Here is a 22,184-nt window from a genome sequence, read left to right as displayed (position 1 = left end):
CGGTGGTAACATGACTTCGGACCTCTTTTTGGCCTGTAGTTTTTGGTAGTTTTCAGTGCAAGAAGCTTGAAGCCACCATCTCTTTTTCGGCATGAGAAGCTCCAGATGCTGTTGCCAGTTTGCTTCTGGGTGGCAAAGAGGCGGTGGCTACAGGCTTCTTGCGCTGAAAACTAACCAAAACTATAGGCCGAAAAAGAAGCCTGAAGTCCCGTTGCCACCGTCGCTGCCCTGTTCTTCATGCCGGCCATGCACGTGCACCCTATTGCTTGCTGGTGCACATGCATGGCCGCACTCCACTGCCAGACCCAGCCAGGAGAATGGCCTGCTGCACCAGAAGGATGGCATCACAGCAAAGATGCTTGGAAAGCAGCCACTGTGGTATGTCCCTTCAAGGTACTTTGATGCAGGGGGAAGTGGGGACTATAAAGGGACAGGCCGCAGGAGCTGCCTTCCGAGCAGCTCTGCTGCGAAGGGAGGCAGAAAAGTTTGGCCAAGTCTTCTCATGGCACTGGGACCTTCTGCGAGGAGACAGTGCATGGGTGAGTCCCTGTCCCTGTGTCTGTTTGTTCTGTGTGTATGAGGCCAAGAAGGAGGAGAGAAGCAGCCAGATTGAAAGCTAGAAGTTTTGGCCAAACTTTTCTGCCGGTTCCGTGGACATGGCTTGGTGGACATGGCTTGGTGGTGGGGGGTCATGTGACTGACTGGGCGTGGCCAACTCAGTGTTACTCACAGCAAGGTGCAACCCCATCTTCCCGTGAATGATGGTGAGCTGGCCACGCCCACTCAGTCACATGACCCCCACCAAGCCATGTCCACCAAGCCACACCCACAGAACCAGTAGTAAAAAAATTTGAATCCCACCCCGATTGACTCCAAATTGTTTTAGATGATTTGATAAAGGAAATAAAGCAAGTAAATCATTTAAAAAATTTTATTGATAAGATATACACTATTTTTCATCAATCCAATAAGAGCCAAGCTGAACTTTTCAAAATATCTGAACAATTTGGGATTGAAATTATAAAGATTGGAAGAGCTTTGGGACCAAAATGGGCTGCCTGTAGTTTAAGGTCAACCCTGGCTGTCTGGAGAGCTTATCCATTGCTACATCAGTATTTTCATTCAAATGAAAAGTACCTAGGTATGGCTGCTCATCTTGAAAATATATATTTTATGACTGATTTGGCATTGATGATTGACATTCTAAATGGAATTTCTCTTCTTTCAAATGCACTGCAAGCAAGAAATGTAGATATCATAAAGGCTGAAAAACTTGTCATAAGATAAATTAAAGTATTTGAAATGCTTAGAAAGGGAAAGGGTGCATACGAAAAAAAGTCGATGGATTAATTATTTCAGAAACCTTCAAAAATCATCAATTTGTTAGTTTGTCTCAGGAAAGACTTTTAGAAAGCATTGTACAAATTTGAAGAAAAGACTAGTGGACTGTGAACATTTAAAAACAGGTAGCCAATTGTAAGACAGAACTAATTTATAATTCCTCAACTTTTTGGAGCCAAATTACTGGAATATTGAAGAAGTGGTGGTTCCATGGAAAGCAGCTGAAGAACAATTGCTTGCATTTAGTGACATCTTTAATTACAAAATTAATATTAACAATTATCGAGATTTTGTGGAAAATTCCCAGAAATATACAATTCCTGCCAGTATTCAAAAGCTAAAAATATTGTCAGAACAATTGCTATAAGTTCAGCAGAAGTGGAAAGGGTTTTTTCTAAAATGAACATCGTATATTCAGAGAAGAAAAGTCACCTGTTTCCAACATAACAAACCTAATGACCATTAGTTTAATTGGCCTACCTCTAATAGAATGGGACCCTATTCCTACAGTCAAAAAATGGTTGCAAGCACATCAGACAGCCGATGATGCTCAGGGGTTAAGACTGAAGAAAAAGTGACAGTGAGGATGCCAATGACACAGCAATTTGGAAATACTTTAAAGTTGAATAACACTTTTATTGTTCTTATCTAAGTATTTGTGTATCTTTTTTATTGTTTTGTGTACATCTTTTATTGTGCTTAAGTATTAAATGCACAAAATAATAAACTACCTTTTGGTATATCTTTTTTAGGCAAAGAAGTGATGTCGAGTTGGCCACGCTCACCCAACCACATGACCACCCAGCCATGCCCTCCCAGCCAGTCATTAGGGCAGAAAACCGGTTGTTAAAAATTTTGAAGCCCACCACTGCTCTTACAACTCTCCAAACGCAATGGTGTATCATCATGATTTTCAACTTACCAACACAAGAAGCTGGTCTTCCGCTCCACGCTTTATTATCCATACATTGTACTACTCTATCTCCTTTTAACTGATATCCTGGTGAGCAATAATACTCACACCTGGAATTAAAGTATGCACCATCGACACACTTGAATCCTCCATTAAGTGGCATAGAAAGTGTTGGGCAGCGTTTTTCTGTAAGAGAGAATCAACATTAATCACTGACGATATAATTATTACTTCCTATCAGGCTCTACATTATACTGCACTACATTTTACAACATCATGAGTAACAAAATCATTTTTATGTGAAAGCAGATAGAGACACAGAAGTAGTCTGATTGGCTGGATGATGCAACAGAAAGGTTGTAATATACAGTACTTGATGTAGTAATTTCTATAGAAGGTATAGCGGAATAAAACATGGGTAGCATTTTCTATCATTTCTAGTCTACAAAGGCAGATGCATTTCTTATAAAGGAATCTGTATTGTAGAACAATTGAGGTGAAGTAAATTTGTGGCCACAGATCCTTCCAGAATTTACCATATCCCTCCAATTCTTACTGGAAAGTTGAAGGGTCTCATACCTCATAGTGCTTGATTAGTTTGAAGTTTGATTGGTTGCTAAACAAACAATACATTGTCTTGAATTTCGTTATGGCACTGCATGAAACAATGATCCTTTAAAATTCAGAAGGAGAAAAGCTTTCAACTACAATTTATTCCCCTGATTCCCAGGTGGGAAAAATTGCTAAACTTCCAAACAATCCACTTAATTTTCTTAGAGTGGATCTATTTACCTTCACTCATAGCAGGTGACTTCCTCATTTTGCCTGCAATCCTTAAGGTTGCTTATTTATGCTTGACTATAGCTAGAGCAATCTGGATTAAACTAGAGCATGGGGATAGAGATATACTGAGGGTTCTGAAAGGTATCCTTTGTAATTCTCTGTGGAAATGAGATATTTGCAACATGCAGAAGCAAAAGGTCAGTGATTTTCCATAAAGAAACTGAGCTCTGAACAGGAAATAATTTTACTGCTGCCTTGCTTTTACATGGTGCAGCATGGATGGTCAGAAACAAAGAGAAACAGCAATTGGAACAATGTTTGGATATCTTTTTGAATTGTATTCATTTTTTCCTGTTGAATTAAGTTGTCAATCGACCTTTAATTTGAAGGGCTTGATGTTGCTGATGATGGGGCGGATGATGGGGCAGATGATGGTGCCGATCCAGTTTTTTCCCCTAATTTAGATAGGTTTGAATTTGACATTTTGAACTTTGTCAATAGTATCAGCAACTTTAGATAAGGTGCCCACCATCCTTAAAGTTTCTCCCAGATTCTCCACTCCCTCTTTGTGCCCTTTTTAATATTAACCAGTAATGCTCTTTCCCCCACAATTTTTCCCCTCCCTTTCAATCCTCAATTAATTTCACTATCTTCTAACTTTAATTTTAACCCTTAATTCCACACAAATTGTATCTAAATGTCCAGATAGTCTCTTCAATATCCCTCTTAATTCACTTATTCTTCTTGTAGGAAATGGTATGTGTAATCTGCAAGGCACACACACACACACAAAAACCATTAGTTGCACATCACCTCTATTCAGCAGTTCAAAAAGTCTCCACTTAGCTTCAAACTGAGTCCAAATTTCACTCTGTCCAATGTATTTGTAATCCACAGAGTCAAATGATCTCAAGGACAAATTTCTATGTCTTCCCCATCTGTTTCTAAGTATCCAGTGTAAGCAGTTTGCAGATATTAATTCCATAGAACAGCATCCAATTAATTTTATCAGCTCAGTTCAGTTCCAAAGAACCCAAGCCTTTTGTATTGCATCAGACTATTCAGGGTCTTCTCCCTTTGCTTGACCGGTTCCACCAGCAGGTTACCCTTACTCTATTTCTCCACTTTCACCCGAATCCACATCCAACTTTCACTTTTGCAAAGTTCATTTTCTAGGATTACAATATGTATTATATATCAAATGGTATCTTAAATATCCATAAAGCTGGCAAAATATCTGCAAGCAAACCACCTGGAACTCCAACCCGTTAAAAGTCTATTTTTACCAAGTACTTTCTTCTCCTTCGCTCAGGTCTGTCAGCAGCTCATGTATTTAGTCGCCGCCATTCTAGAGGAGTGAATAAAAACCATCTCCTCTCTTTTAGTCTCGTTTTCAGAAAGATGTTAATTCTGGGGTAAATTCCTCAACAGGAGTTTAAAATTAAGAATAGCTCACCCAGATCATACACACTGTTTTCTGCTCATCTCTTTTATTGTGCTTTCATTGGAGCTGTCACAGCCTTGGTCTGGCCAGCTTAATGGCCGTCTTTTTCCCACCCCCCATCAGGATGAGGAGCTTTCCAGGATCAAACCGTGAGTTTGCAGCCTCCCTGTGATCAGCGAAACTTCCCCCACTACCTCCACCACCTCTCCAAGGTAGTTTGGATCCAATTGAGTCCAATTGAATATGGCGGCTTAACACAGAGCCCTGTAAAAGCTCGCCATTCTTCCTGCAATTTCAGCTCTACACCCCCCCACCCATGTGCATATATTTAAAGCAGCCTATATAACTATACAGGGACATAAATGAAATTAATTACAACAAATACTGCCAATGCAATTAAAAAACCTCACATAAATTCTTCCATTTGGAATATATAGGAAGACTAAAAAAAGTATTCTGTTGTATAAACTGAACACTGTCAACTGTTTAACTAGCATAGAAAAACCTCCAATGCTAAAGTTATTGTTTCTTCTGTATGAGCAAAGAATTCCATAACTAATTTTTATTCTGCTAAAACACTAACTAAACTAAGAGCCCTACTAAAATTCAATTTTAATGGTCAAGAGCAACAGAATCAGAAGCAAAGAACTTGAAAGCAAATCTTCAGGAAAAAATGAGCCACTTACGTTTGCAGAGAACTTTCCCAGACCAGCGTTTGTTTGACTGGCAAATAAGATGCTGAGGACCATTCAGTCCATAACCTTTCTGACAATGAATGTCACATGTAGTCCCCAAAACATTTCTGTAATGCCCTTCCTGGGGATTTCTGCAATTTGCATAACCATTTTTTACCTTGATAGGTGAGCACCATGGTATATCTAGAAAGAGAAACCACACAACAAAAACCAACAAAGGAAATAAGAACAGTATAATTAATTTAATTATGCAGCTCATGTGGGGGGAAAAGAAGACCATGCAGTTACACAGGAAAAAAGAAACTATATCAGCAAAAGGCCTCACTCTCCAACATTATAGAACCTAAAACTATGACTTTCCCTGTTTGTTCCAGGAATTATTATATTAAAAAATTATACAAATACTAAACTATTAAAACCAGCAATTTGTACTGACATAAAGACTGCCACCTTAGTTTCCTGTTATGAAATAAATCTGCCACCAACTGGCCAGTTACAATAAATACTTTTTTCTCTTTCAAAAAAAAAAGTGGTTTGAATTTGCATCAAAATGCAGAGCCCGACAGGTAGACTTATGGTAAAATAATAAATTTTAATTTTGTTGATCCTATCCTCAAGTCTAAGGAAGAGCTAGAATCAGAAGGACATGTCTGCCACTGGTTTACATATTTACAATTGAAAGAAAGATTTAAATTAGAAAAAAGGAGCTATGGATTTGACTCTTTTAAAAATGAATTGGAAATCCTACTGTGTGGTAGTGATGAACATATCATTGCTAATAATATAAAATATTATTGAATTTGAATTTGGAAAGTGAATATGTAAAACATTGTGTGATTCAGTGGGCAAGGAACTTTGGATATAATGTAAAGCTTGAACAATGGGAAAATATATGGATGAAAGGTTTAAAATTTACACTAAATTACAGTTTAAAAGAAAAATTTTGTAAGATGATGTATCATTGGTATTTAACACCAGATAAATTATCAAGAATGTATAAAGGTTATTTCAAATGAAAGCTGGAAATGCAAATCTAAAGAAGGGACTTTATATCATTTATGGTCGACATGTGATAAAACGAGGAAATATTGGAGTAAGATTCATTTTCTAATACAGAAGATTCTTAAAGTGAATATAAAGATAAAACCAGAAACTTTTCTTTTAGGTTTAATGGAAAAAGTCTTAGGAAAAAAAGTAGAACTTTAACGTTATATATCAGTGATGGCTAACCTTTTTTTCAGGTGCCAAAAGCACGTGCCTACGTGCCCATACCCATAATGCAATGCCACTCCACATGCCCCGCCCCTACATATGCGAGTGACCCCCGCATGCGCACAAAACCTCCCCATGCACAAATGACCCTGCTCGCCCCGCGCATGTGCAGGCGACCCCCCCTTTTGGCCTCACATCCTAAAACAGCAAGGGAGGGCGGGAGTCTTTGACTCCCAAAATGGCTGAGAAGGGGGGGGAAGCCTTTGGCTCCCAAAATGGCTGGGGGGGAGGGAAGCCTTTGCCTCCTAAAACAGCTGGGAAGGGGGGGGGAAGGCTTTGCCTTCCAAAACAGCTGCGGGGGAGGCCTCCAAAATGGCTGGGAGTGAGGGGAAAGCCTCACCTCCCAAAACAGTGCTGGGAGGGGAATCTCCAGAGATCTGGGAAGGCACAGGCAGCAGAAAGTGAGGAGAAAGGTAGGTCCCTACACGTGTCTCCCGCTTGCAGGGCAGATCCAAAAAACAGCTGGCCAATGGGAACCGTGCCTGCATGCACAGTGCAGCTGAGCTGGGTGATGGCTCACATGCTCACAGAGAGGGCTCTGCATGCCACCTGTGGCATGTGTGCCATAGGTTTGCCATCACAATTATATATGTTGATGGCAGCAAGATTGCTTTATGCACAAAAATGGAAGGACACTTTAATCCAGTGGTGAAATGCTACTGGTTCGCACACTAGTTTGGGCGAACCAGTAGTGATAAAAGCTACAGGTTCCGACAAACCAGTAGTAAAAAAAAAAGCTACCGGTTCAGATGAACCGGTATTTCCGACGATCAGCTGTGACGTGTGATTTATATTTGCTAGAAAGCAGGAAATCCTGCTTTCTAGTGAATCTAAATTGTGCGGCACAGCTGTCCCCCCCCCCTCACTGTTCTACTTACCTTGTTAAGCCTCCTTTTTCCATGTGAAACAAGTGTTTGGTAAGCACTGCACGTGAGCACATACGCAGCGTGCACTCAGTGTGAACTGCAGATGTGTGCGCATGTTTTTGGCATGCACTGTGCATGTGCGCACAATGTGCTTTTGGTGTGCAGTGTGCATGCATGCTTGCAATGTGTGTTTGGCACGCAGCGCGCAGGCAGCAAACCAGTGGAAATCTGCGGAGAATTTCACCACTGCTTTAAATCCCTACAATGATAAATGGTTGCAAAAGCTGATGGAATTAGCAGAGATGGCTAAATTGACTGCTTTGATAAAATATTTGATAAAATATTGTTGTTTTGGATAGGCATTTTACTTAAAAAACTAATATCATCTTTATATTTTTGATTGTTACTATTAAAATTTGTTAAAACTGGTTAATACTGAAATTTGACTTAAGAGTGCCACCTGCTGACAAAAGGAAGGCATAACACATTCCCAAAATCCTGGAAATACTTGGCTATTAGAGATTGAAATGTGAGAATAAGAAAGACATTATTATTAAAATGACCCCTGAAGGCTACAACACAAGACTGAATTTATGGAGGGACTTATGAAGGTTTTTTGGTTCTATGCAGAGGATCAGGTTGGGATATAAAGATTTCTAAATATTGAACTTTTTGAGAAGTGATTTTAGGTTTTATTATTATTGGATAAAAGAGGGACAAAATAAAACTAAGAGATGCTCCACCAGGAAGAAACAGTGGAATTTGGGAAGAAACAGTGTCGTTAATTCAAAGTATTAAGGATACTTTGACAAGAAGCTACAAGGAAATTATGAATAAAATGCAGAGCATAGATGGAAAGCTGGAAAACATGATACAAAGGACAAGGAGTGACCAAGATGCCCAGGAAGAGAAGGAGCCAATTGAAAGAGTAGATGAAAAAACAGAACAGATAACCAACAAATAAAACAAGATGACAAGGAAATAAAAACAAAAATAATAATGACTGATGAAATAAGCTGAGGGGAGAGTATTTCAAGGGAATTAAAAAAGGAACTGGAGTTGCAGGAAGACTTTTTTGAAAGAGAGATAGGGGCAAGTTTAGATATTTTGAAAACTAAACAATGGAAAACGCAGAGACGGGAAAATGTTTAAAATTATTGGCCAAGACGTGGAAGCAGATAGAGATAAAGATCCAAGAGGGGAATATGGGAGGCAAGCTAAGAAATGGACAAAAAAAGCTTTAAAGCGGGCAAGAGACGATGGATAGAAAGGGAATATTTTTAAATATAATAGTGGCATAATTAAAAGTTAGAATAGGGATGGAAACTAGGGGGGATTAATGGAATTCACTTTTTTATATAGTAAGATGAAGTAATAACAAGAGGGGAAATAAAAATTTGAACGATGGTATTATTAAGTATCTTGAATAATATGGTGATTGGCATAAAAATAACATATTGAAATATTGAATAACTAAATAATTGAAGATTATAACAACATAAATATATGTATTATTAGAATCATATAACCTTGCTAAATATAACAAATATGATTAATAATATTTTATTTATATTAAAAGGAATGACACTCAGAACATGGTGATTGGCATAAAAATAACGTATTGAAATACTGAATAACTTAATAAAGATTATAACTCAACAAAAATAGATGTACTATTAACCAGAACTATATAAGCTTGTCAAATATAGTAAATATTATCAATATTATATTTGTACTAAAATGCATGACACTCACTGTTCACACGTTGATATGTTTGTAAAAAAATAAAAAACTTGGGGAAAAAATGTTACAGTTACACAGCATGCAGGAGGTTCACATGCAGCAGACTCCCTTAAACACATACGGTATATGTCAAACTTTCACACAGGAAAAGGACTAACTCTAAAGCAGGAAAAAGGTCCATAGAGAGAATGTACCATCATCCTCAAACTGTCCTGCTGCCTGCTTGAAAATGTGCTTTAAAGCATACAGGACTATAATAATAATATATTGATGTGGAATTATATTGACATTTAAGGCTTAGAATTTATAAATTGGTATGTGATATCAAAACCTGCTAATTGCATGACAAAAGATTGTCCAAAAATCCTGGGACTCATTTGAATGGCATCAGACTGATTTGGTACACCAGAATAATGTGCATTATTTCCTTAATTTACTTTCTTAGCATACTTATTATTCTTTTTATTAAGTTATCATACACACACACACACACACACACACACACACACACACAAACACAAACAGAGTGTTGTGACCCAGGTTCCTGGACCCAGACTCCTGGATTCGGATGATTCAGAAAGTGAGGGAGAAGACCTGGCAAGGCATGTTTCTCTTGGGCCCTCTCCCTCCCTGGCACCCACTCAAAGGGAGGAGGAGGGGCCGGCAAGGCTTGATTCTCCCGAGCCTTCTTCTGATTTGGCAACGCCCCAAGAACAGTTTTGGAGTGATGCAAGACTGCGCAGATGTGACTGCGCAGATGTGACCAGCAGAGGAAGCGTTGGGACAAAGCCAAGGAATGATGGTCATGCAGTGACATCTGCAGAGACTATAAATAGGAGGCGGGACTTCCTGGTTTTTTGTCTTGGACAAAGCAATGAATTTGCGCAGGCAAACTGTATCAATGGAGGGAAGAATATATTTGTGAGTAATTCTGGCCTTATCTATAATTTCCTTGTTATCTCCAGAGACTTGGCAGGCCCGTGGGTAGACGTGGCCAGGACATTTATCTATGTAATTAAATTAGAAGAGAAGGCCTTTGACTGACACTTTGTTGGGAGTATTGGGGGAGGGAAACAGAACATTTTGTCCCGATAACAGTGCCGGATAAGTTTTCTGGGCAGCCTGAGATGTTCCCGACCTTCTTGGGACAGTGCCAGCTCTACATGGCTATGCGGCCAGAGGATTTCCCAGACGACCGGGCTAAGGTGGCCTTCGTGATTAACCTTCTTTCCGGCTCGGCTGCCTGATGGGCCACGCCCCTCTTGCTCCAGGACAGCCCCCTGCTGGCAGACCAACAGCGTCTTTGGCAGCACCTGCACATCATGTACAAGGACCCCGTTCGGATGCTGACGGCAACCAGGCGCCTTAAGGAACTCCGTCAAGGGAAACGCCCCCTGCAGGAGTACATCGCCGAATTTCGCCTTTTGTGCAAGGACTCTGACTGAAATGATGCAGCGCTGGTGGACACGTTCCAGGAGGGACTCTCAGAGGAACTGCAAGACGAGCTGGCCCGGGTGGAGGTGCCGCGGACCCTCAACAACCTGGTGCCCCTTTGTCTCCGCCTCAATGCCTGTCTGCAACGGCGACTGCCCCAGCGCGCCCCCCGGGACCCGCCATCGACATCTGCACCCCCGCTTCCTGCGCGACCAGCACCCCGGGTCGCCCCATGTTTTGTACCCGGTGCGGAAGAGCCCATGGAGTTGGGAGCGGCCAGACCTCGCCTGACAGCCCAGGAGCGGAACCATAGGCGCCAAGGGGGATTGTGCCTGTACTGTGGGGAACCCAGCCACTTCGCCGCTTTTTGCTCCAGAAAGCGAAGTAGGGCACGCACGCCGGTCCCCGAATCACAGCGTGACCAATTGGGAAACGGAGCAGGCCCGACCTCGGGGAAACCCTAGGTCGGGCACGTACTAAGCCCCCACTGGACGTTGCAGAAGTAGACTCTGGGCCCCCTCGGCATCTGATTCTGGACACACGGATATAGTTGGGGAACCAGTCAGACAGGCTCCAGGCACATGCACTGGTGGACTCAGGGGCCACAACAAACTTTATGGACCAGGCCTTTGTGACCCAGTTTGTGGTCCCCGTGGTTCCGGTGAACCCTCCGATGTGGGTAGAGACAATTTATGGACGAGAACTGGTGTCCGGCCCCATTAAATTCGCCACCCAGCCTTTGCGCCTGGCTATTAGGGACCATGAGGCGATCCAGTTTTATGTCATAGCGGACCTTCATTTTCCCTTGGTCCTTGGGTTGGCCTGGATTCGGACCCACAATCCTCAGGTGGCCTGGTCACGGAACGCCATCTCTTTCCCGAGTCTGCAGTGCATCGACCACATCTGCCACACCTGTGCCGGCCAGAACGTCCCCACTGCTGCCATCTCCTTGCCTCCTGAGCTGATGGACTTCGCCGATGTGTTCAGCGAGAAGGAGGCAGACCGACTACCCCCGCATCAGCCCTACGATTGCCCCGTGGACCTTCTGCCCAACGGACCACTGCCTGTGGGACGCCTGTATTCCATGTCGGAGCCCGAGTTGGCCACCCTCAGGGACTTCCTGGACAAAAATCTGGCCCGAGGGTTCATCCGGCCTTCAATGTCCCCTCTCTCGGCCCTGGTCCTCTTCGTGAAGAAGAAGACAGCGGACTTGCGCCTGTGCTGTGATTAACACCGGCTAAAAAACATTACAGTGCGGAATCGCTACCCCCTGCCGCTCATCCCGGAGATGCTGGAGAGGTTGCGGGAGGCCATGATCTTCACCAAGCTCGATCTCCGGGGGGCCTACAACCTGGTGCGGATGCGAGGAGACGAATGGAAGACGGCATTCGGCACCCGATACGGACACTACGAATACGCTGTCATGCCATTTGGGTTGACCAATGCTCCCGCCGTTTTCCAACAGTTCATGAACGACGTGTTCCAAGACATGTTGGATCGGTTCGTGGTGATCTACCTGTACGACATCCTGATTTACTCCCGGTCCAGGGAAAGCCACCTTCGACACATCGGTCTGGTTCTGCAACGCTTGCGGGAGCAACAACTCAATGCGAAGCTGAAGAAATGCGTCTTCTTCCGGACTTCCATAGAATTCCTCAGGCATATCATCTCGCCCGAGGGCATAGCCATGGACCCATGCAAAGTAGAAGCTTTGTGTAGCTGGGAAGCCCCTCGTCGGGTGAAGGATGTTCAGCGCCTGCTGGGCTTCGCCAACTACTACCGGACCTTCATCCCGGCCTTCGCCACACTGACGGCTCCACTTACCCAGCTCCTCAGGAAGAAGATCACGTTCCGGTGGGGTCCCCCACAGCAAGAAGCATTCAAAGCCCTCAAGAAAGCCTTCGTCACGGAACCCGTCCTGAGGCATCCCGACCCGCTCCGGCCTTTTGTGATGGAGACGGATGCGTCCAATGTGGCTCTGGGAGCGGTGCTGCTACAGGCTCCGACGAATGGCGGCACATTTTTTCCCTGTGCTTACTACTTCCGGAAACTCAATCCTTCCGAGCACAACTACACCATCTGGGAAAAAGAGTTGCTGGCTATCAAGGCTGCATTCGAGGCTTGGCGACACCATCTGGAGGGGGCCCGACATCAGGTGGAGGTCCGAACCGACCATCGGAATCTCGAGCACCTCACCACAGCTCGGAAGGTGAACCAGCGGCAGATCCGGTGGTCGTTGTTCTTTGCCTGGTTCAACTTCCGCGTGACCTACATTCCCAACGGTCACAACCGGAGGGCGGATGCCCTGTCCCGCAAGCCGGAGTACCTCTGCGCCAAGGATCCCCTTCCTCCACGGACGGTGCTGCCGGCAGAAGCCTTGGCTGCAGCATAGGAACCAGTGGACTTGCGGGCCCAGGTCCGAGAGGCGCAGCGCCAGGACGCCTGGTCGCAGCAAAGGAGAACGGAGGTGGGCCCGCGTCTCCTTGGACCTTGGAGGAGGACTTACTCAAGTTTCGGGGGCGATTATATATGCCCACAGGACCACTCCGAGCCCTTGTCATGACCCAGTGCCACGACAACCCTGCAGCAGGACATTTTGGGTTCTTCAAGACCCTCCATCTGGTGACACGGACCTTTTGGTGGCCCCGAGTGTGGCATGATGTACATGCCTACATGACATCCTGCGTACCGTGCTGGCAAGCCAAGGCCGCCACGGGGGCCCCTCCCGGGCTCCTCCAGCTCTTGCCGACACCTGACAGACCCTGGGGGGCGATCTCCATGGACTTCCTGACGGACCTGCCGCCGTCCTCTGGGTTCACCACGGTGCTGGTGGTGGACATGCTCACCAAGATGGCACACTTCATCCCATGCCGTGGACTGCCCACAGCCGCAAAAACGGCCCGTCTCTTCCTGCAGCACATCTTCCGCCTCCACGGTCTACCGGAAAGGGTGGTTTCGGACCGCAGAGTTCAGTTCACAGCTCGCTTCTGGAAGAGCCTGATGGCCGCGTTGGAGGTGCAGGTGTGTCTGTCATCATCGCACCATCTGGAGACCGACGGGGGTACAGAGAAGGTCATCGGTATCCTGGAACAGTATCTCCGTTGCTTCATCAACCAGCAGCAGGACAACTGGGCCGATTACCTGTCCCTGGCAGAGTTTGCTTTTAACAACTCTCAGCACACCTCTACTCAGATGATGTTATGTTTCCCTCCCCCCAATGCTCCCAGCAAAGAGTCAGTCAGAGGCCTCCTTTTCTAATTTATTTACATAGATAATGTCCTGGCCACGTCTACCCACGGGCCTGCCAAGTTTCTGGAGATAACGAGGAAATGATAGATAAGGCCAGAATTACTCACGAATATATTCTTCCCTCCATTGATACAGTTTGCCCGCGTAAATTCATTGCTTTGTCCAAGACAAAAAACCAGGAAGTCCCGCCTCCTATTTATAGTCTCTGCAGATGTCACTGCATGGCAATCATTACCCGTCAACACAGCTTCTCAGCGGTAGCCGCCGCACATCTGCCGATCTGCATCACTCCAAAACTGTTCTTGGGGCGTTGCCAAATCAGAAGAAGTCTCCAGAGAATCAGGCCTTGCCGGCCCCTCCTCCTCCCTTTGAGTGGGTGCCAGGGAGGGAGAGGGCTCAAGAGAAGCAGGGCTTGCCAGGTCTTCTCCCTCACTTTCTGAATCATCCGAGTCCAGGAGTCCGGGTCCAGGAACCTGGGTCACAATAGATGACCCCGTTCTTTGCCAATGTGGGATACCATCTGCGGCTCTTCCCTCTGGCATCACTGGACTCTCCTGTTCCCGAAACGCAGACCTTCCTGACGGAATTGCATGCGGTCCAACAGTTGGTACCTCAGCAGCTGGATTGGGCAAAGGAGAACTACAAACGGTCCGCCGACTGCTCCCGACGCGCAACGCCCCCGCTGGCGGTCGGAGACCGGGTGTGGCTCTCCACCAAACACCTCCCGTCTGACCGCCCAGTAAAGAAGTTGGACCACTAATTCATCGGCCCGTTCCCTGTCTAGGCAGTCATCAACCCGGTAGCCTACCGACTGACCCTGCCACGATCCATGCGGATCCACCCTGTCTTTCACCGGTCCCTTCTGGTTCCTGAGGCCACACCGAGTCCCCTTTGGTGCCCAACAGCACCCGTCACCGTCGTCGAGGACGGGTCGGAGGAATACGAAGTCCACAGCGTACGAGACTCCCGCTGGCTGAAGGGTTGTTTCCAATATTTGATCGCGTGGAAGGGATATGGGACTGATTTCTCCTGGGTAGATGCCTCCGACGTTCATGCCCCTGACCTGGTGCAGGCCTTCCATGAGCAGAACCCAGCCCGACCGCATCCCGATCGTCAGCCCTGGGGGAAGGGTCCTGCGGTGAGGGATAGTGTTGTGACCCAGGTTCCTGGACCCAGACTCCTGGACTCGGATGATTCAGAAAGTGAGGGAGAAGACCTGGCAAGGCCTGCTTCTCTTGGGCCCTCTCCCTCCCTGGCACCCACTCAAAGGGAGGAGGAGGGGCCGGCAAGGCCTGATTCTCCCGAGCCTTCTTCTGATTTGGCAACGCCCCAAGAACAGTTTTGGAGTGATGCAAGACTGCGCAGATGTGACCGGCGCGCGCAGCAGAAGCAGTGTTGGGATAAAGCCAAGTAATGATTGTCATGCAGTGACATCTGCAGAGACTATAAATAGGAGGCGGGACTTCCTGGTTTTTTGTCTTGGACAAAGCAATGAATTTGCGCGGGCAAACTATATCAATGGAGGGAAGAATATATTCGTGAGTAATTCTGGCCTTATCTATAATTTCCTCGTTATCTCCAGAGACTTGGCAGACCCGTGAGTAGACGTGGCCAGGACATTTATCTATGTAATTAAATTAGAAGAGAAGGCCTTTGACTGACTCTTTGTTGGGAGTATTGGGGGAGGGAAACAGAACACACACACACACACGAACATGCTCTAAGCAAAATTCTGTTTTCCAATTAACTTTGTCTCATGACTTTTTCTTTGCATGGGCAGTAATCGTCCCATACACCAAAACAATTAGAAACCAAAGCTCATCAGATCCCCCAAGAACTTTCTACTCTAAGAATATTGTCTGCCTTGGGACTTATCCACTGAAGACCCCAAACCACAATAATCACTTCAAGTGGGGACCATGATGGGCTTCCGGGTGGCTCCGCTTCGTTAATGGCGGGCTATCTCAGACCGCCAGTTCCGTGTGATTCTGTAGAGCCGCTTAGACAGTGTTAATCTGCTGTCAAGCAACTTGGAAATCTCTTCCCTCAGGCAAAGAGGGGGAGGTGAGCATTCGGGCTGAAGTAGAGCCCCAGGAAAGCACCAGGAAGATTCCTGGTAGCTTGATGGGAACGCTCCTTCTATAGCCCGAAAAAAAAGCTCCAGAATCCGGAACACTTTTGCCAAATGGCAGAACAAAACGCAGCGTCCATCTCCACGACTGAAATGGATTATTGAAGGACTCTAACGCGGACAGAGCTGAAAACTGGAGCGTTAGCATTTGATTGTAACAAGATTTTAACTCCCTGATAGAGAATGTATTCGTAGTCAAGATTGGAGATGATGAAAGGAAATGGCGTTTTGTGTATTGCAAGTAAATGGCGTTTTGTATATCGAAAGTGAAAGTTAAGGAAATGCTTCTTACAGTTGCTGGCGTGGAACCTTTAAGAAGAATATAACAAGATATTTTTTTAAATGGAATTTTTCTTTTTTCTTTTTCTTTTTCCCCCCCCCTTCTTCTTAGTATTACTTAGTTTAAAAATGGCTTTCAAGCAAAGAGATTTAACTACTTCTAAAATACTGGAAATTTCCTCACTTCAGATACAGAAATTGAAAGAAGATATTAAAGTTGGCTTAAGGAATTTTTTACAGGAGCTTATGGAGGTTCATCTTTCAGAAATAGATCAAAAATTTGATGAAAGGGAGAAAGAAATATTGGATTTTAAAGATATGGTGGAAGAACAGAGGAGGGAGATGAAAAAATTAAAGGAATCAATTAATCCATTATTGCTATCTAGTATTCAAACAGAGGAAAGACTGGAAGAAATTAACCAAATTAATTTAGATTTGCAAAGGAAAATAGATGAAGTTCAAATTAATTTGAATTTAGAAAATAAAATAGATGATATTCAGGTTAAGGTAGATAGGGCAGATGAAGAAAGGGTTATATTACAATATAAATTAATGGAATATGCTATAAGGGTGAGGGGATTAAAAGAATGTAAGGAAGAAAATTTGAAAGAGATTTTTATTCAGGCCTTTGTTCAGATAGATGGAGTGGAACCAGAAGATTTTGAAGTTAATATTGAAAAAAATTATCGTGTTAATTCTTGGTTGGCAAGGCAGAAGTGTTTACCGAGAGATGTGATTATTTATTTTATAAATAAGAAGATTAGGTATGGAATTTTGCAAGCATTTTATAAAAATAAATTTCAAATACTAGGACAAGATATAATAATGATGAAGGAAATTCCTCCTAAAATGTTAAGAAAGAGAAAAGAATTTGCCTTTTTAGTGGATGAGCTTAAGAAACATCAGATATATTTTAGATGGGAGATTCCAGCTGGCTTAACAGTGAATTATAAAGGAAGAAAGTATTTTCTTAATACAGTTTTTAAAGCACGAGATTTCTACACTAATGTATTAAAGATTGGGAACCCTTTATCGATAGATGTTAAGTTGAATGGTGAATAGATGGTGGAAAATGTGTAAGATAGAAAATAAGGGGAGTGAGAATGTTTAATTTTACTATATATGATTATGGTTAATTTTTGTAAATGATTTATTTTGGATATAAATGTGATGTAATGTTGTTACATGGTTAACTAGAATTTAATTGTTATAACTGATATATTTTGGATAAGTTATAGGTGTAATTTCAATAATGTTATTTGATATAAGTAAGGTAAAGTGAAGATTTTAATTATTACAATTGATATATTGTGGAGATAATATAGGATTAATAATAATATTTGTAATCTGATTTGATGTATGTAAATGATACCGAAGATAAGTGGGGGCCATGATGAGATGTACTGTTAAATGAGCACGGTGGTGCAGTGGTTAGAGTGCAGTACTGTAGGCTACTTCTGCTGACTGCCAGTTGCCTGCAATTTGGCAGTTCAAATCTCACCAGGCTCAAGGTTGACTCAGTCTTCCATCCTTCCAAGGGGGGTAAAATGAGGACCTAGATTGTTGGGGGCAATAGGCTGATTCAGTAAATCACTTACAGAGGGCTGTAAAGCACTGTAAAGCGGTATATAAGTCTTAGTGCTATTGCTAGATCTTAAGCAGATAACCACATAGACTTCTTCAATTCCCTGTTCCATTTATTTTTGCTTCTTCTGACCTAATCAACTGGAACAAAGTGAGAAGAATGCTCCCATTTACAGCCATTTTTTGTTTCCCCCCTCCCCCAAACGTTCATTTCTTACAAGACTGGGAATGACTTGGGGAGACAGGGCAGAGAGGCATTACTAGGGGAATGGTCAGACAAGAGGTAACTCAGCCTGCAAAAGGAATATGTATGTGGCAAATGTTTCAAAAGGGAATCTCTCTACTTTCTTGGGCTGTAAAGGCAAAGAAATGTATTTTCAGATTCACAAGATTCTGTACAAAAAAAGATTCAGATTTGCAAGTTTCTGTATAATAAAGTAGAATTAGTGTATCTGATCCTGCTACCTGTGTGCGCTACCTTATCAGACTGACATAACAGAATGCATTCTATTCGCTACCTTTCAACTACTATTTGCATAAACTAAATTAATATTTTATTTATTTATTTATTTATTAGTTCGTCAAACATTTACACGATAGCAGGTATGAATATGAACAGGGACATGAACAAAGGAAATGAATATAAATAAATGGGGACAGTAGGACAGGGATGGTAGGCATGCTGGTGCGCTTATGCATGTCCCCTTTACAGACCTCTTAGGAATGGGGTGAGGTCCACAGTAGACAATTTTAGGTTGAAGCTGTGAGGATTTGAGGATGTAACAACTGAGTCGGGTAGAACATTCCAGGCACTGACCACTCTGTTGCTGAAGTTGTATTTTCTGCAATTGAGTTTAGAGTGGTTTACCTTGAGTTTGTATCGTTTGCCTGTGTATTTTTGAAGTTGAAGCTGAAGAAGTTGTTGACAGGTAAGACGTTGTAGCAGACAATTTTGTGTACTATGCTTAGATCAGACCACAGGTGGCACAGTTCCAGATCCAAGCCCAAAATATCAAGCCTGGTGGCATAAGGGAATTTATTGTGAGTAGAAGAGTGGTGTACTTGTCGTGAAATACCTCTGGACCCGCTCAATCACATTAATGTCTGATACACAGTGTGGATTCCAGGCAGATGAGCTGTATTCGAGAATTGAATGATCTGGCAAAGGTTTTGTATGCACTAGTTAGCAATACAATGTTACCAGAGAATAAGCTTTGCAAAATTAGGTTAACAATTCTTAATACTTTTTTGGCAATGCTGTTACAGAGCTCTGGGGCTTAGATAATTTGAAATGAGTACTCCTAGGTCCTTGACAGAATGAGGGTCATCTACGAGGTCGTTTCTGCCCAACTTGTATTGGGTGTTCTGATTTTTATTGCCAATGTGTAGGACAGAACATTTATTACTTGAGATTTGGAGTTGCCAAATGCACGACCATTCTGACACATGGTCAAGGTTGCTTTGTAGGGCAGCAGCATTTTCAGTGCTGTTAAATAATTTTACGTCATCAGCGAAGAGGATGCAGCTGATTTTAATATGATTGCATAGGTCATTGATATAAAGCAGAAAGAGTGTGGGTTCTAGAATGCTGTCTTGGGGGACACTGTTGTTAACTGGTGCTGGATTTGATAGGGCATTCCCTATTTTGACTACTTGTTGCCTGTTTGACATTTGTGCAGGGATCTGGAAATGCCATAAGAACTTAATTTCAACAGTAGTGTGTTGTGGACTAATGAATCAAAGGCTTTGCAGAAGTCTATGTAAATTGCATCTATTGCTTTATCCTGGTCAAGATGTGTGGTCCAAATGTTTCTGCAGTGTAGGAGTTGCAGATTACAGGACAAATTTTTCCTCAAACAAAACTGCTTGTTAGAAAGCAGGTTGTTTGTCTCTAAGTGGAGGGTGATGGATTGGTTTCTAACTGATTCCATGACTTTACAGGTGCCGCAACACAATGAGATTGGTCTGTAATTTTGTACTAGACTCCCTTTTTAAAGTTAGGTATGACTGTGGCTAATGACCATAGGTCAAGCAAGGAGTTGATTCTGAAAGATGCCTCATAGATTGTGCATAGAGGCTCAGGGTTCTGTCCTCCCTCGCCTCGGTCTGAATGATGGCTTAATTAGCCGTCACTATCAGCTCTGGCAGCAGAATAGCCAGCGTCTGCCAAGAGCCTCCGTTATCTTCCATGACACTGGTGAGTCACCTAGAAACAAACTTCAGCTCTTAATCAGTGGATTTGCCTGTTACAAAGAGACACAGCAGCTCTGGCTGCCTTTTATATCCTGTGGGGTGTGGCTCCATGACTCAGCACTTCCTAGGCCTGCCCCACCCTTGCTTCTGTTGTTCCCTCCTCTCCTGCCTACGAAACCAAGCCTGATTGCCGTCAGCTGGGTCTGCAGGCGTGGCCTGGGGGGGGGATGGCGGCCTCGTTATCTCTTCCACCTGTTTCTGGCTCCTGGAGCTGAGCTAGGCAAGCCAGTGCTCCCGAGGTAAGTCCTGAAGGCCCTTCCCCCTCACTGTCCAAGTCACTTTCTGGGGGGCGCAGACACAACACTCAGCTATGGCAGTGGCAAGCTTTTTTTAAAGAAGTAGGCACATAATCCATCAGGGCCAAGAGATAGAGATGGCTTTAGGTTACATAGTGCCGTTTCAACGTTATCTACTGTAAAATTAATAAGTAGTAAATCGTTAGAATTATACCATAACTAATTCTAATGATTTGCTACTTATTAATTAATTAATTAATTGCCATGACTAGGAAATGTGGGGCAGCAGCTATTGCTGTTGACAAAGACTGAACTGAAGAATGTATTGAAGAGGTTGGCTTTAACAGCTTCATTGTTACAGTCTTCCCCATTAGGCCCTTTTAGGGGTGGGATAGTTTTCGAGTCTTTAAATTTGGCATTTACAAAATTATAGAAGGCGTGGGTGGATTATGAGTGTAATGGCTCTTCCTCCTATTTGCAATTGTGATTGGTACATTCTGCCTTTATCAGGCGGCATAAGGCTTTTTTTTAAAAAAAATAATTTTTATTAAGCTTTTCATCCTTAAAAACAAAATGAAGAAAAAACACAACCATAAAAACAACAAAAACATATTAAAAATACATAACAAACATAGTATTACATATTTTACAGCTTGTCGTATTGGCAATGGTATATATTCTCTGTTCTTTTTTACTCAATCCTATACATACTTATATTTACATTGATTTCTATTTAACAATCCAGTAATATTCATTTCCTAATTTTAATTTAGTTAGATTAACAATCCAATTTATAATTTTTTTCCCAACCAATCATATAATTTATTCCACACTTTGTAATATTCCGACTCTTCCCTTTCCTTAATTCCCACAATCTGTCCCATTTTTCTAATTCTATGTTATGCCCTAAGTTTTTTGCCCAACAGATCATCGTTTCTTTTACTGTTTCATCTTCCATTTTGTATTTTAAGAGGAAATTATAAATTTTCGTATCATTTTCCCCCCGATCCTAATAACGACTAGTTATTATTAGTTATCCTAATAATGACTAGTAACGGGGTGAGTTCCCGTTACTAGTCCCAGCTTCTGCCAACCTAGCAGTTTCGAAAGCACATAAAAATGCAAGTAGAAAAAAATAGGGACCACCTTTGGTGGGAAGGTAAGAGCGTTCCGTGCGCCTTTGGCGTTGAGTCATGCCGGTCACATGACCACGGAGACGTCTTCAGACAGCACTGGCTCTTCGGCTTTGAAACGGAGATGAGCACCGCCCCCTAGAGTCAGCAACGACTAGCACATAAGTGCAAGGGGAACCTTCACCTTCAATAGAATTTTATTTATGTCCAATTGTTCTCTATGTATACCATATTGCTCCTGATCTTTCTTAAATCTGGTTTTTATTTGTAGATATGGCCACCATTCCATGTTTAATCCTTGTTGTTTCAAATCTTGAATTGATTTTAATTCCCCTTTTTCATTGAGTAGCTCTGCATATCTTATCATTTTACTCAAATCTGTGGTATTTGGGTGTAATATTGCTTCCATGGTTGATAGCCAAACTGGGACTTTTATGTAATGGTCTTTCTTAATTTTCTCCCAAACTTGTAAAAAGGCATTTCTTAATAGGTGTCTTTGAAAATACGTGTGGTATTTATTCTTCCCATCCCAGAGAAAACTGTGCCAACCAATCTGGAGATCATGACCTTCTATCGTTAATACTCGTTTATTTTGTAGTTGAATGCATTCTTTAAGCTATGCTAGTGCTGCGGCCTGATAGTAGAGTTCCCAATTTGGGAGACTAAAGCCGCCTCTACTTCTGCTATCTTGCAATATTTTGAGTTTTATATGGGGTTTCTTCCCCGATCAAATGAATTTTGATGTGATTTTATTTAATTGTTCAAAGAAATTTTTCTCTAGTTTAATCGGTATAGTTTGAAACAGGTATAATAATCTGGGTAGTATAT

The 22,184-nt window shown here is 43.0% G+C and overlaps 1 protein-coding gene across 4 annotated transcripts in view; it reads right to left on the bottom strand.

The window, feature by feature from the left end:
- The window catches only part of SRPX (sushi repeat containing protein X-linked), a 149,114-nt gene that overhangs the window by 80,551 nt on the left and 46,379 nt on the right, over positions 1-22,184 (bottom strand). For all 4 annotated transcript variants that reach the window (XM_058184458.1, XM_058184457.1, XM_058184455.1 and 1 more), the window contains 2 exons: positions 5,168-5,359; positions 2,264-2,440 (listed from right to left, as the gene is read on the bottom strand). In XM_058184458.1, coding sequence (XP_058040441.1) covers positions 2,264-2,440; positions 5,168-5,359 — 369 coding nt within the window. The remainder of the gene's footprint in view (positions 1-2,263; positions 2,441-5,167; positions 5,360-22,184) is intronic.

This window comes from Ahaetulla prasina, chromosome 5 (genome assembly GCF_028640845.1).
Source record: "Ahaetulla prasina isolate Xishuangbanna chromosome 5, ASM2864084v1, whole genome shotgun sequence".
In the NCBI taxonomy this organism is placed as follows: Eukaryota; Metazoa; Chordata; class Lepidosauria; order Squamata; family Colubridae; genus Ahaetulla; species Ahaetulla prasina.
This window is presented reverse-complemented; position numbering and strand designations above follow the sequence as displayed.